Below are 12,925 nucleotides of genomic sequence, written 5' to 3'. Positions count from 1 at the left end.
AGATAACAAATTTCCATTTGTACAGTATTTATGTGTCCAAGCAAGGAGAGGAGGAGGCCTGGCCCAGGCCCCACTCCCTGCCTTCTGCACAAGAAAAATGGCCTGCCTCCAGTTTTTACTGTCATGTCTCAAATGGACCAACTGCATCATCATCTCGAGCAGCAGCCACAATAAAGAGGCCACAGCAACTCAAAAAGGAACAGGTCATATTATTAAGCTTCCAAAGACAAGAATCAATTAATCCGATGCAGGGGTGCTTTGAATAAGTTGAAGAAGATGTACAGGTAGTCCTCAGTTAAACAAGGATAATTGGGACTGGAATTTCCATTGCTAAGCAATGTGACTGTAAAGTGTGATATCTCATGACTGTATTGCTTAGTGATGGCAGTGTCTGTTGTTAAGTGGATTGTCAAGCGAGTCCCCAGCCAGCTTGGAAACAGGTCAGCAGGTAGGTAAGGCGTGGCACAAGGCAAAGTGAGAGTGTGATGAGACCAGCGGTGGTTGCTTGTGGGCGGGGAAGGATGTATGAGTGGTTCATAAGGTATGACACAAGCATGACGGCGCTGGCTGATACCAGATGGCCCGCAAGTCGTGGCACAATGGGGCCCAGTGTGACTGCTGCAGAGGAGGGTGCAAGCAGTGTACCAGAAAGACATGTAACCTTTCCTGCTAGCTTTCCCATTGACTTTGCTTGTGGGAAGCTGGAGGGAAAGTTGCAAATAGCCATCAGGTGACCATGGGAAGCTGCAGCTATTGTTAAGTGCTAAAGGTAAAGGTTCCCCTTGACTCTAGGGGGCGGTGCTCATCTCCGTTTCAAAGCCGAAGAGCCAGCGCTGTCCGAAGACGTCTCCGTGGTCATGTGGCTGGCATGACTAAACGCCGAAGGTGCACAGAACACTGTTACTTTCCCACCAAAAGTGGTCCCTATTTTTCTACTTGCATTGTTTACATGCTTTCGAACAGCTAGGTTGGCAGAAGCTGGGACAAGTAACAGGAGCTCACTCCGTTACGCGGCGCTAGGGATTCGAACCGCCAAACTGCCGACCTTTCTGATCGACAAGCTCAGTTGATCTGAGCCACTGAGCCACCACATCCCCAAATGTCTAGATAATAATTACATGACTGCAGAGGTTCTAGGATGGCTGGAACATCTGCATCTTTTGTTCAGCACCGTTGTAGCTTGTAACAGCCGCTGAAAGAATGGTTGTTAAATGATGACTACCTGTGTATCAATGTAGAGGAGCTGGCTGCCGTGGATTTAAAACAGTGTGCTGTGACAATTACAATACCGCAATAGTGCGATTTTTTTTTGTAGATAGTAATTTAATCCAATTACCTTATAACACATATGCCATATGATCCCACTACTCATTCCTTTTGCACTGCAGGTGAGCATAGAACCACCTGCCAACGGAGGACAATATTCCACAGCATCTGATGAAGTGGGGAGTGAAGCTGTCAATGGCTACTTTAGTAACTCCAGGTACTCCTCTGAATACCCATTGAGTGGGAATGGTATGGTGGATGTGTCCTATAGCACACTGCTGTCTTTCCCAGAAACATGTGGTTAGCCACGAATGGCTGTGGAGCTAACTAGTCTTTGTTTTGAGGCACCAGATCCTTTATACCTTTACCTTACAAAAACTTACCTAACTAGCTAAAGGAAAGCAGTGGCTCAGTGGCTAAGACACTGAGCTTGTCGATCAGAAAGGTCGGCAGTTTGGCAGTTTGAATCCCTAGAGCCACATAAGGGAGTGAGCTCCCATTACTCGTCCCAGCTTCTGGCAACCTAACAGTTCGAAAGCGTGTAAAAAATGCAAGTAGAAAAATAGGAACCACCTTTGGTGGGAAGGTAACAGCATTCCGTGCGTCTTTGGCGTTTAATCATGCCGGTCACATGACCACGGAGACATCTTCAGACAGCACCGGCTTCAAAGTCTTCGGCTTTGAAACGGAGATGAGCACCACCCCCTAGAGTCAGGAATGACTAGCACACATGTGCAAGGGGATCCTTTACCTTTACAAAAACTAAACAGACTCTAAGGTACCAACAAAGCTCTCTGCTATTTTGCTTCAGGCTAATAGCAGGCTAACAGCAGGCTAATACAACTACCATTCTGGAAAATGGTAACTCTATAAATCATGGAAGTTCACCAATTACTATGTCCACCCTTCCCAACACTAGCAAGCATCTCTCGTGCACTCACGAAATTGCCTCAATCATGTCAACACCCATCTCCACGCAGCAATGGGCATGATCAGCCCGTGCCTCTGGCAATCCTGAGACACAATAGTAGCAATCCCCAAGGATCTTGATGCGAAGGCAATGATTTTCCTAAAAAAGAAAAGAAAAGGAGGGAGATTCAGAAAAACCATCAATGCTAACTGTAACCCTGGAGTCATCTCACCCGAGTTCAATGCTCCTTGCCATGCACAGATCAATCACATTAGCTAGCTAACAACTGTTATTTCAAACATAGTCTGAGAACGTGTAGTTTATTGCAAATACATAAGTTTTTGTCCAGTACTTGTTCCCAACAAGGGAGGGGAGGGGAAGGGAGGAGAGGAGAGGAGAGGGATTCCTGTAACTTCAAACTCTAATGAAGTTTATACATCAACGTTATGGCCCAGAACTGGTATTGCATCCAAAGTAGGTACAAAGGAAGTTTGGAAGAGATACATACTACAGGGAAGGCAACAGAAATTAGCACAAAAAAGACAGACAGACCAACAACCCTAGGGAGAATTAGAAGTTACAGGTATTCCTCAATTTACAACCATTCATTTAGTGGCTGTTCAAAATTACAATGGCACTGAAAAAAGTAACTTATGACGGTTTTTCACATTTATGACCATTGCGGCCTCCTTATGATCACACGATAAAAATTTGGGCACTTGGAAACTGGAAAGTGTTTATGACAGTTGAACTGCCCCAGGGTCATATGATCACCTTTTGCAACCTTTCCAGCTGGCTTCCGACAAGCAAAGTCAATGAGGCAAGCCAGATTTGATTAACAAGTGCAGTGATTCACTTAACAACTGTGTCAAAAAGGGTTGCAAAATGGGGCACAACTCACTTAACAACTGCCTTGCTGAGCATTGGAAGTTTTGGATCAATTGTGGCCGTAAGTCGAGGACTACCTGTTCTTGGCAAGGCAAGAAAATCCAAGGGGGATTTTGTGACAGAGGTGGTCATAGAAAAAAATATGCAATTCGTATTGACTTTTGAGATGCAGCCATCCACACAATGCTCCTTTCCGCAGAGGTCAGCATCCTGGTGTCCTTGCTCACTGAACACAGGGCTTGCTCACTGAGTTTTATAAGGTTTACTGTCCAAACTATCTAAAAGCACTAAGTTCAGGAAATCATCTCTTCTGTTGGCCTAGCCTGTTCCTCCCTTACCGCAGCCAGCTTATCAAAACGAGCAAACAGTTCATTCAGCGTCATGACCAGTTCTTGTGCCGTGCACTGGGATGCCAAGCTGGTGAAGCCCTCAATGTCAGCAAAGAGGATGCTGTAGGGGAGAGAAAAGCAGAAACAGATATTAGAACAGAAACCCACAAACAGCCAAAAGCCATTGGGCTCCTTTTTGCATATATTCATGAGACAATTCCGCCAACATCTCCCACTCCGCTGACCCTCATCTGCCAAGAAATTATGCTATGATCTCCAAATTTCTAAAGGAATGAAGTTAGTTTTCACTGCCACTCAAAGTCACAGACACATCTATCCAAAGCATATATTACCTGACGTTGTCATGTTTCTGGATATAGATCTTGTGGAACATCATGTCTTCCTTCTTGGTGTTGATGTCCTCCTTCATTTCCATGGCAACATGTTGGGGCAGCACTGAGAGCAGAAGTCGTTCCTGTCAGGGGTCCAGAAAGAAAGGTCCATTATGGTCTTCATTACAGCAATAATTTTGCTGGAATAAACCAAAGACCCAGATCACAACATACAAACCCACCCCTGTACCAATGTTGTATTATTTCAAACTTTTTTTTTTTTTGGCCTGCAAGGCATTACAGAGTTGAGTTGCCCTGCTACCTGTCCCCACCTCATAATCATTTAACTGGCAGACAGGCTGAAACGTAGCAGAAAGGAAGAAGGCCCAAGATGGCAATTTATTACCATACGGGGAAAAGGGGAATCTGTGTTAAAGATAATGCTCGAGTAGGTGCATAAAGCAGTGTTGGCAAACCTTTTCGGCACCGAGTGCTGAAACGGGAGCATGTGCGTGTAGTGGAGCACTGGGAACCGGAAGAGCAGCTCCCCAGCGCACATGCAGGAACACCAGAAACTCAGTTTCCCGGTGCGCAGATGCGCACCAGGGAGTTGCTCTTCCCGCTTCCAGCGTTTCCCGCACGCACGCGCTCCCGGAACCTGAAGAGCAACGGGTGACGGCTGGCGTGCCTGGAGAGATGGCTCTGTGTGCCACTTCCGGCATGCGTGCAATAGATTCACCATCACTGGTATAATACCCTTATGCCTAGCTAATAGTCATGAGGTTCACTGGAAGAGACCAATGTTAGCGCTAAATAACAGCAATGAGGTATTCACTTCCACAGAAACTCTCTAGAAGAAAATGTACTGGCACAGTTAAACTGGATTTGTGGATCATAGATACAGAGAACAAAATAATTGGTTTTTTATGCATTCTTTCAAGAATTAAAGATCCTGAAATCTAGTGCAGAGGTGAATGATGAAATAAACTCCAAAATAATTAAGTGTCATTGATCTCAGGAAGCCAATGCAATTAATTTACAAGCCTACAATATAGGAAGATGTTCAGCACACATGAACACGTCTGACTTTAAATACAAAGCAGACAAATGCAAGGAGTGCAAATTATAGTATATGATGTAAATGTCACCTAATTTTCCATCTACCAAGGTGAAGTTGCAGGAGAAAAACTCTGAGGATATAATAAATAGTTTGCAAACTCTAAGAGTCCAGAAAAACATTAAAGTGAACTGATCTACCTACACATGTTTGTTTCTAGGAACAGGATTCTCTTGATTAAAAAAAAAGTGCAATATTGAATGATACATTGACGCCTTTATAAAAAGCAAGCAAAAGTTGTATGATCAAAAACTTAGTAGGAACCTTCCTCACTTAGTTTAAACAAAAATAACGGAGGGAATGGAAGAAAAGTTCTATCTGCTCTGAGTGTACTTTGTATATTTTACAAAAAAATAACACCCAGAAACTTTTCATGACCTTGAATTCATAGAATGGATGCAGTATAAATGTGAGAAAGACTCTAATTGTAATTTGTACTAAAGCAGCGGTCCCCAACCTTTCCACCTTGGCAGCTTGGAGCAGGGGAGGGCATAGGGGGCTTGTGAGTAGGAGGTACACGGACACACTCATAGCTCCATTTATGACAGTGGTGTGCGTGCGCACTCCTGCAAATGGAGATTCACATGTGAGTGGAGGACACTTGTGCTCGCGCACAAAGCTCCACTTGCGCGGGTGGAGGATGCTCGCATATGAAGCTCCAATGGAGTTTGGGCATGAGCGTCCTCCACACTTACATAGGTGGAGTTTTGCACCCAAGCGCAAGGGCTTACCGCTTGCACAAGTGGAGCTTCACATGCATGCACGCTTGCCCAACACTCGGGCAGGCTGGTTTCAAGCAGGCTGTGGCCCAGTATTGGGCCATGGCCCGGGCGGTTGGAGACCCCTGCTATAAAGGATATTTAGGCCCCGTTAAAGGGTCTCAAAATTGGGGCATCCCATCCATGAGCCACAAAATCATCTCAATATTAACCAAAAACATGCAGGAACTCAAGATATAGTGCATGCTGTGCTTTCCAAACTCTCTCCCCATTCCCCACAGCAGTCCCATCGTGCCCACCCCCAACTCTGATCAGCTCCCTACCTGCTGACGGTTTTCACGTTGTAAGTGCAGTCGAGCCTGGATGTAGCCACGTGTTTCCCGGAAGGCCTGGCGCTGTGACACTTCAGCTGGATAGTGGGTGCAGATACCAATGATGTTGGTACAGAGGAAGATCAAACCATTTGCAACAAGCTGCAAGCAAGGGAAAGACCCATACAAACTGGGCACAAGAGGAAAAACCAAGTATTTTATGACACACACCCCCCCAGTTTCTAGCTTGGTTTTCACGTTCCCATTGTCTTCGGAGAGAGCCATCCTCCCTGACACCCCAGCCTAAAGAATGAATTAAAAGCTTTGTGCGAAGAAGGCCTCCCAGAACACAATTGGGGTTTTGTACTTCTCTCCCTGCTCCTCTGTTGATGCCCAAGATACGAAAGATTCTGCTGGGAAGAGTGGGTGTCAGGAAGATCCAAACACTTTTAGGGGGAGAGGATGGGAAGTGACATATAGAATAGCCTTCCTAGGGAGATGAGTATGTTTCTGTGGGGAAGGATCCCCAATTATATTTAAGGCATGCCCTTCATTTGCAGAAGTCCCTACCTTCATGTCCCTTCCAATAATATGGAAGACTCGTTCCTCCTCAAAATCCAAGAAGACTATTACCAATAAACAGATTAGCAGATTAACAGAGTTGGAAGTGGCCTTATAGGTCATCTAGTCCAACCCCCCACTCAAGCAGGAGACCCTACATCATTTCTGATGAATGGCAGTCCAATCTCTTCTTGAAAGTCTCAAATGATGAAACTCCCACAACTTCTGAAGGTAACTTCTGTTCCATTGAATGATTGTTCTTACTGTCAGAAAATTTATCTTTATTTCCAGGTTGAATCTCTCCTTGGTCAGTTTCCATCCATCATTCCTTGTCTGGCCTTCAGGTGCTTTGGAAAATAGCTTGACTCCCTCCTCTCTGTGGCAGCCCCTCAAATATTGGAACAGTGCTATCATGTCTCCCCTGGTCCTTCTCTTCACTAGACTAGCCATGCCCAGTTCCTGCAACCGTTCATCGTATGTTTTAGCCTCCAGTCCCCTAATCATCCTGGTTGCTCTTCTCTGCACTTTTTCTAGAGTCTCAACATTTCTTAATAGTGTGGTGACCAAAATTGGATGCAGTAGAATAAACAATGCTGGGCGAGATGCACTCATTGTTTAGAATAGCTACTTATGTGTTTACACGTTCACACATATTCTAAAGGCATCCGCTCCCTGCCTTCGAGGCTCATCCGCCAGGTCAGAGTGATGTAGGAACAGTGCATCTGTGTAACATCTAAGCGGTCATTTGCTCATCCCTTAAATGATAGTCCAATTAACTCAACAGTCTACCATTTTCTAAATACCACAAAGAAAAATTGTCCTTGCACACATAACACACTACATGACAACAAAAAGAGACTTGAAGGGAATAAACCAATTTAGGCCATAAGCTTATTGTCCCAAAGCAACATAAACTCTCAGGCAGAGGTGGGATTCAGCTGGTTCGGACCTGTTCGTGTGAACTGGTAGTTCCAGCGACCAGTTGACCACGCCCACCCGCCCCTGTGCTAGTCTGTCCTATATTTCTTTTGTTTGAAGCCCAGGAGCGGCAGAGCGGATTGCTATGCCTCAGCTGTTGTACTTACCGGGGCTGCAGTAGAAGGTAAGTTGTAGAGCTATTTTAAAACAAACTGCACACGCGCTCAGCAAACTGGTTGTTACACTGGTTGAATCCCACCACTGCTTTCAGGCCAGGGCGCAGATCCCCAGGCTAAGCTTGGCAGTTGACCAAATGGGAGTCTACACAGGACTTCTGCACGCAAGTCCCATGATGAAAGAAAGGCAGATTACTAATGGGTTTTGTGAGCAGTTACAGCAACTATTGATAAGGGGGATAAGTGAGGGAGAAAACCAACCAAGTAACAGCGGGGTGGTCTGTTCAAATCAACCAGGCACAAGTCATACCATTACAATTCTGTGGTGTGCCTGCCTCACCTTACTGAAATATTGTAATAATTGTGCCCTGCCCTGCCAGTTTATTGTAAGCTCTGGAAAGCAGAAACAACAACGAGCTTTGAATATTTGACAAGCAGTACATTACTAGGAAGGCAGGGTAGCCAAAGGAGCCAAAAGTCCATTTTTCAACAGTCAGCTTAAGGTTTCCCCATACAATAAACCAGCCGCACACAGCTGGAGCTGCTGATGGTGCATGCCTGGGAGGGAAACTGATGGGGCTGAATGGAGGCCAAGATTACACTCGAATGCTGTCTTGAAAGTGAAATGCTTTGCTAGTTTTAACAGTTCCCTCTGGCATTAATTCTTACTGGGCACCAGAATGGCGCCGCTGTTTGCCTTGATGTTCTACAGCCACCAAGATAGAGTAAAAATATCATGAGCGAGAACACAGCAGCCTATTCCGTGCCTGTTTACAATCCTTTCACACAGAGCCACCATGTAGGCAGAGGGGCTGCCGTCCAGAAGTCACACTGCTTCCAGCACAAAACATTCACAAAGTTCCATGAAACATTTCCTAAGCCAGTTAAGAAATCCAGTTAAAAGGGTACTTGCACTTGGTTAAATGAAAGAAAACAGACTTCCTCGGGCCTAAAACAAAATTCAGTTTTTATCAGAACAGCTCCATTTATATTCCAAAATGAAAACATCTTTCCGCAGTAATTAACACAGACATATTCAGCTACAGAGCGTAATAATTGGTCCAGAATTACCAGCTAAGTGCTTGCTCAAATCACTTCTACTTCTGTGTTCAGAAACACAAGATTTGGCTAATTGTAGTTTCAGCAGCTACAATCCGGCATCTGGATTTGCTTCACCAAAAGATGACAGAACTGTGTCAGAAGACCTACATCAGACGTGGTATTCAGCAGGTTCTGACCAGTTCTGGAGAACCGGTAACAAAAATTTTGAGAACTTTGGAGAACCGGTAAATACCATCTCTGACTGGCCCCACCCCCAACTATTCTCTGCCTCCTGAGTCCCAGCTGATCTGGAGGAAATGGGGATTTTGTAGTAACCTTCCCCTAGAATGGGGTGGGAATGGGGTTTTTTACAGTATCCTTCTCTTGACATGTCCACAAAGCCATGCCCACAAAGCCACCCTCACAGAATCACTAGTAAAAAAATTTGAATCCTACCACTGACCTACATACACCATTGCTTGAAGTCACGAACTGAGCTTACACAACAAAATAGGGCATGATTTGGTTTACACACCCTGGGTTGGAGATGCTGTAGTTAATAGATTCCTGCTCTGGGCATTGGGTTGGACTAGGTGATACATTCAACTTTTCCATTCTATGGTTCTATAATGATATGGTTTGTTTGGTTTTGGCTTAGCATATTGAATGAACTCAGTCTGTGAAGTTTGCAAACCACAATTAGCATAATATATAAATCCAATCAGTTATGGCTAAGAAATCCTGGCTTTGAACAATTGTTGATAGATTATTTCACACACTTATAGGACTGAGCCTCAAGGAATAAACCATCCCAAGAGACGCTATTCAGCAGCAGCAAGGAAGTCCTGGGTTAAATCTCTGCTCTACACCAGAGTCCTTCTTTGGTTTTGCAAAACACTCGTCTTGACACTCCAGTAAATTAAAGTCTTGAAACTTAGCTTGTAGTCTGATAGCCAAAGATGATCAGGAATTTCATGCTGGGAAATGAAGCACCCTGACCTTTCTCTGTGCCCACACTGGCAAACCTGAGAGATTTCTGCCCCTCCTCCAGCCATCCAAGTAGGCGAGTACTTTATTTTTCAGGCTATTAACTCTCACACCTGAGTCAACCCATCTCAGAAGACATAAGAACCCCCGGTCCAGTCACAGGCTAAGGAAAGCTTCGCTTTGAGGCCCTTGAAAGACTGAAGACAGACTTGCATTGACAGTGGTTTGCCTAGAACAGGGGTCAGCAACCCACTGCCTTGGAGCCGAATGTGGCTCTTTCATCCCTCTGTTGCGGCTCCCTGCCACTCAAAATATGTGTCACAACCGCCAATGTGCGACACCCACTGACACGCGATTTATTGACCTTTTCAAACCCCGGCAGGCCAACCATGGATAAATCCAAGAAAAGGTTCAGAAGAAACCAGAACGTGTAATTCAACTACATGCACTAGTTTTGCGGCCGCTCAGGAAATAGTCAGGCACGGGAAGGATTTTGTGGCTCCCGGTGTTTTCTTTTCTGTGCGGAAACGGGTCCAAATGGCTCTTTGCGTGTTTATGGTTGCCGAACCCTGGCCCAGAAGTATTAGTGATCAGAAGGAGAAGACGACAGCGGAGCTGTATTATTAGAGATGCCGCAATTATGATAAGCATTTTAACTGGTAAGTCAATTAAATCTGCATGAGGTTCAATGTATTTCAGAAGCATTCCCCCCCCCCCCCCGCCTTTGCTGATCAGGCATGTTCATTCTGCAAGAAAAGGAGTCATGCCCTGCGTACAGCCAGGCCTTGATCTGCACCACTGCTTGTGCATATGAGCTTAATGGTATGAGGGAGTTTTCAGGCATACTTAATTTCAATTCAGCCAGTTTCTACCAGTGTGGTCAATGACAAGAGGATTATGGGAGTTGTAGTCCAAAATCACAGTCCGGTTGCCGACCGCTGATGAAACTCATTGTTGTCTACTGACTGGTGAGCAGTTTTCCAGAATCTCAGAAAGCTTTCTCATCACCTATTATTTGCTGCTTCTTCTTCTTTTTAAAGAAAATGGAGAAGTCATGGATTGAACCTTGGATGGCGTGCATGGAAACATATGCACAGCTATGCCACTGAACTTTGAAACTTCCACTTTCTTTTCAGATAATGCTTGCCATATGCTGCTTCTGAACAAACTCGCATGATATATAGGCATGTCTGTCCATGCGTTTAAACTCTGCTGCTGGATTACATTTCTCACTGAATAAATATTTTTTCAGCCAATTAAGGTAACCAAACATCACAGGCCTGTTTATTTATCTGGGAGCAACTTACTGGTTCTTATTACTTGATACCTCTTGGTGTAGCTTACTCCCAATGCCTTCCATGAAATAGCCTGTGACAGTGATGGATACTCAATATTCATGAAATGTCACCCAACAGCATGGACGAATTCTGAGTCTGACATTAATTCACAGAGTGTAGGGGGTGGGAAATCTGTACTCTTCCCCTAGCCAGTTCTACATAAAAAAAATAAATATACAATGAAATAGGTTTTATTTGCTATTGCTTCTTGGTGCCTTGACACAAAACTAGAATTTATAGTATTGTATCTGCTACAGTACTTGGGCACCCATAAGAGAGATGACATTTTACACCGTAAATCAATGAAATGTGTGTTTCCCTTAATATTGCTGGATTATACTTGCCATCCACCCTTTCTATACTCATGCTGACTAAAGCTGGTGGGAACTGAAATCTAATATCATCTAGAACAGGGGTGTCAAATTCAAGGCCCAGGGGCCGGATCCGATCTGCAAGGTGCTTAGACCTGGCCCGTGGTACCTCCCTGGAAACAGCCAAGGACTGGCCTGTGGTGCCTCTGCCACTGAAAACGGAGCTCGGGAGGACCATGGGCAGCTCACCCAAGCTCCGTTTTCGGTGGCAGAGCATTGCAGGACACCATCACAGTTGAAAATGCAGCTCGCAAGCCTGTTTTCGCTGGCAAAGCACTCGGACCACCACAGGCGCCCCGACACAAGTGATATCAAGCTGGCCACGCCCACCCTGGCCACATCCACCCTGGGCCTCCTGAGGTCAAACCAGGGATGGTATACACTTACCTTCCCTACCGGTTCGCAAATGTGAGTGAGCGAGAGCCACGATTTCCGCTATCTGTTCAGGCAAACTGGTAGAATACCACCTCTGGGTCAAACACACTTAGAACTGAGGAGAAATTTCCTGACTGTTAGAACAATTAATCAGTGGAACAACTTTCCTCCAGAAGTTGTGAATGCCCCAACACTGGAAGTCTTTAAGAAGATGTTGGATAACCATTTGTCTGAAGTGGTGTAGAGTTTCCTGCCTAGGCAAGGGGTTGGACTAGAAGATCTTCCAACTCTGTTACTCTATTTTATTCTACAACCCTGATGCGGCCCTCAATGAAATTGAGTTTGACACACTGATCTAAGATGATAGGCTCTCCAACCCCAGCAATCTTACTTTACAGTAAACCAGGTACTGAAAGGATCTTCCAGAACTGTTTTAGTAGTAGAGATCTTAAGTACATATCTCTAAACCAGGGGCCCCTAAACACTTCAACTCATCAACCCCTTCATGAAGTTTCAAATTGCTCATCAACCCTTCTCCCTCCAAAACATTGTATGAAAATAATCTAACAAATACCACGCTAATAGTACTATGAATAATAATAGCAATAACAACTGCTTGGGGTTGATACTGGCCACTTTGGGGAACCCTGATATAAAATACAGATTAAATCCTACAGTGCCTCTGGTTTTATTGAGGCAAACTAATCTTGTCCGCAGTTCTCAATCGAGGCTAAAATGAACATCTCTCTTGCAAACAACAGGGCGGGTAAATGCTTCTTTTCATTGTGAATCTCTGACAGGTGGAAACTGAATCTTGAATAAACTAGTTCAGATTCCAAAATCTGCTAATCTCCACACTGTTGAATGATATTTAGATTGCCATTAAGAATTGAAACAGAGAAAAGCAATCTGGGTTCAGGAGGTGTTGACGAACCAATATCTCACTGCTGGCCATGCAGAATTCAGCTGCTGGGATATCTGGCTCAAGAATATCTGGATATACCTAGTTTCTCCACCTTAGATTACAGCTATCTGTAATAATTCAAAGAAGAAAGTCTGTTTGGATGTATCTTGTGCAGCAAACTCAAGACATGGTGGCTGGAAGCATGGAATCCAAACTTAATTGGGCTGCCAAACTACGCCCGTTCCCAGTTTATCAGTACACTGAACCATAAGCTAACCAAACAGGCAACACAACATAAAATGGAATTGCTAAGCCTCCCCCACCCCCCAAAAAAAAAACAATAACAGCAAAAACCAACCACCCTCAAATCCACAACTGGGATT

The 12,925-nt window shown here is 44.7% G+C and overlaps 1 protein-coding gene across 2 annotated transcripts in view; it reads right to left on the bottom strand.

Moving 5' to 3' along the window:
- The window catches only part of ADCY6 (adenylate cyclase 6), a 78,793-nt gene that overhangs the window by 52,655 nt on the left and 13,213 nt on the right, over positions 1-12,925 (bottom strand). For both annotated transcript variants that reach the window (XM_081956079.1, XM_081956080.1), the window contains 4 exons: positions 5,885-6,034; positions 3,747-3,868; positions 3,403-3,514; positions 2,208-2,335 (listed from right to left, as the gene is read on the bottom strand). In XM_081956079.1, the coding sequence (XP_081812205.1) occupies positions 2,208-2,335; positions 3,403-3,514; positions 3,747-3,868; positions 5,885-6,034 (512 nt within the window). The remainder of the gene's footprint in view (positions 1-2,207; positions 2,336-3,402; positions 3,515-3,746; positions 3,869-5,884; positions 6,035-12,925) is intronic.

This window comes from Natrix helvetica, assembly GCF_964273705.1.
Source record: "Natrix helvetica genome assembly, chromosome: 1".
Lineage (NCBI taxonomy): Eukaryota > Metazoa > Chordata > Lepidosauria > Squamata > Natricidae > Natrix > Natrix helvetica.
This window is presented reverse-complemented; position numbering and strand designations above follow the sequence as displayed.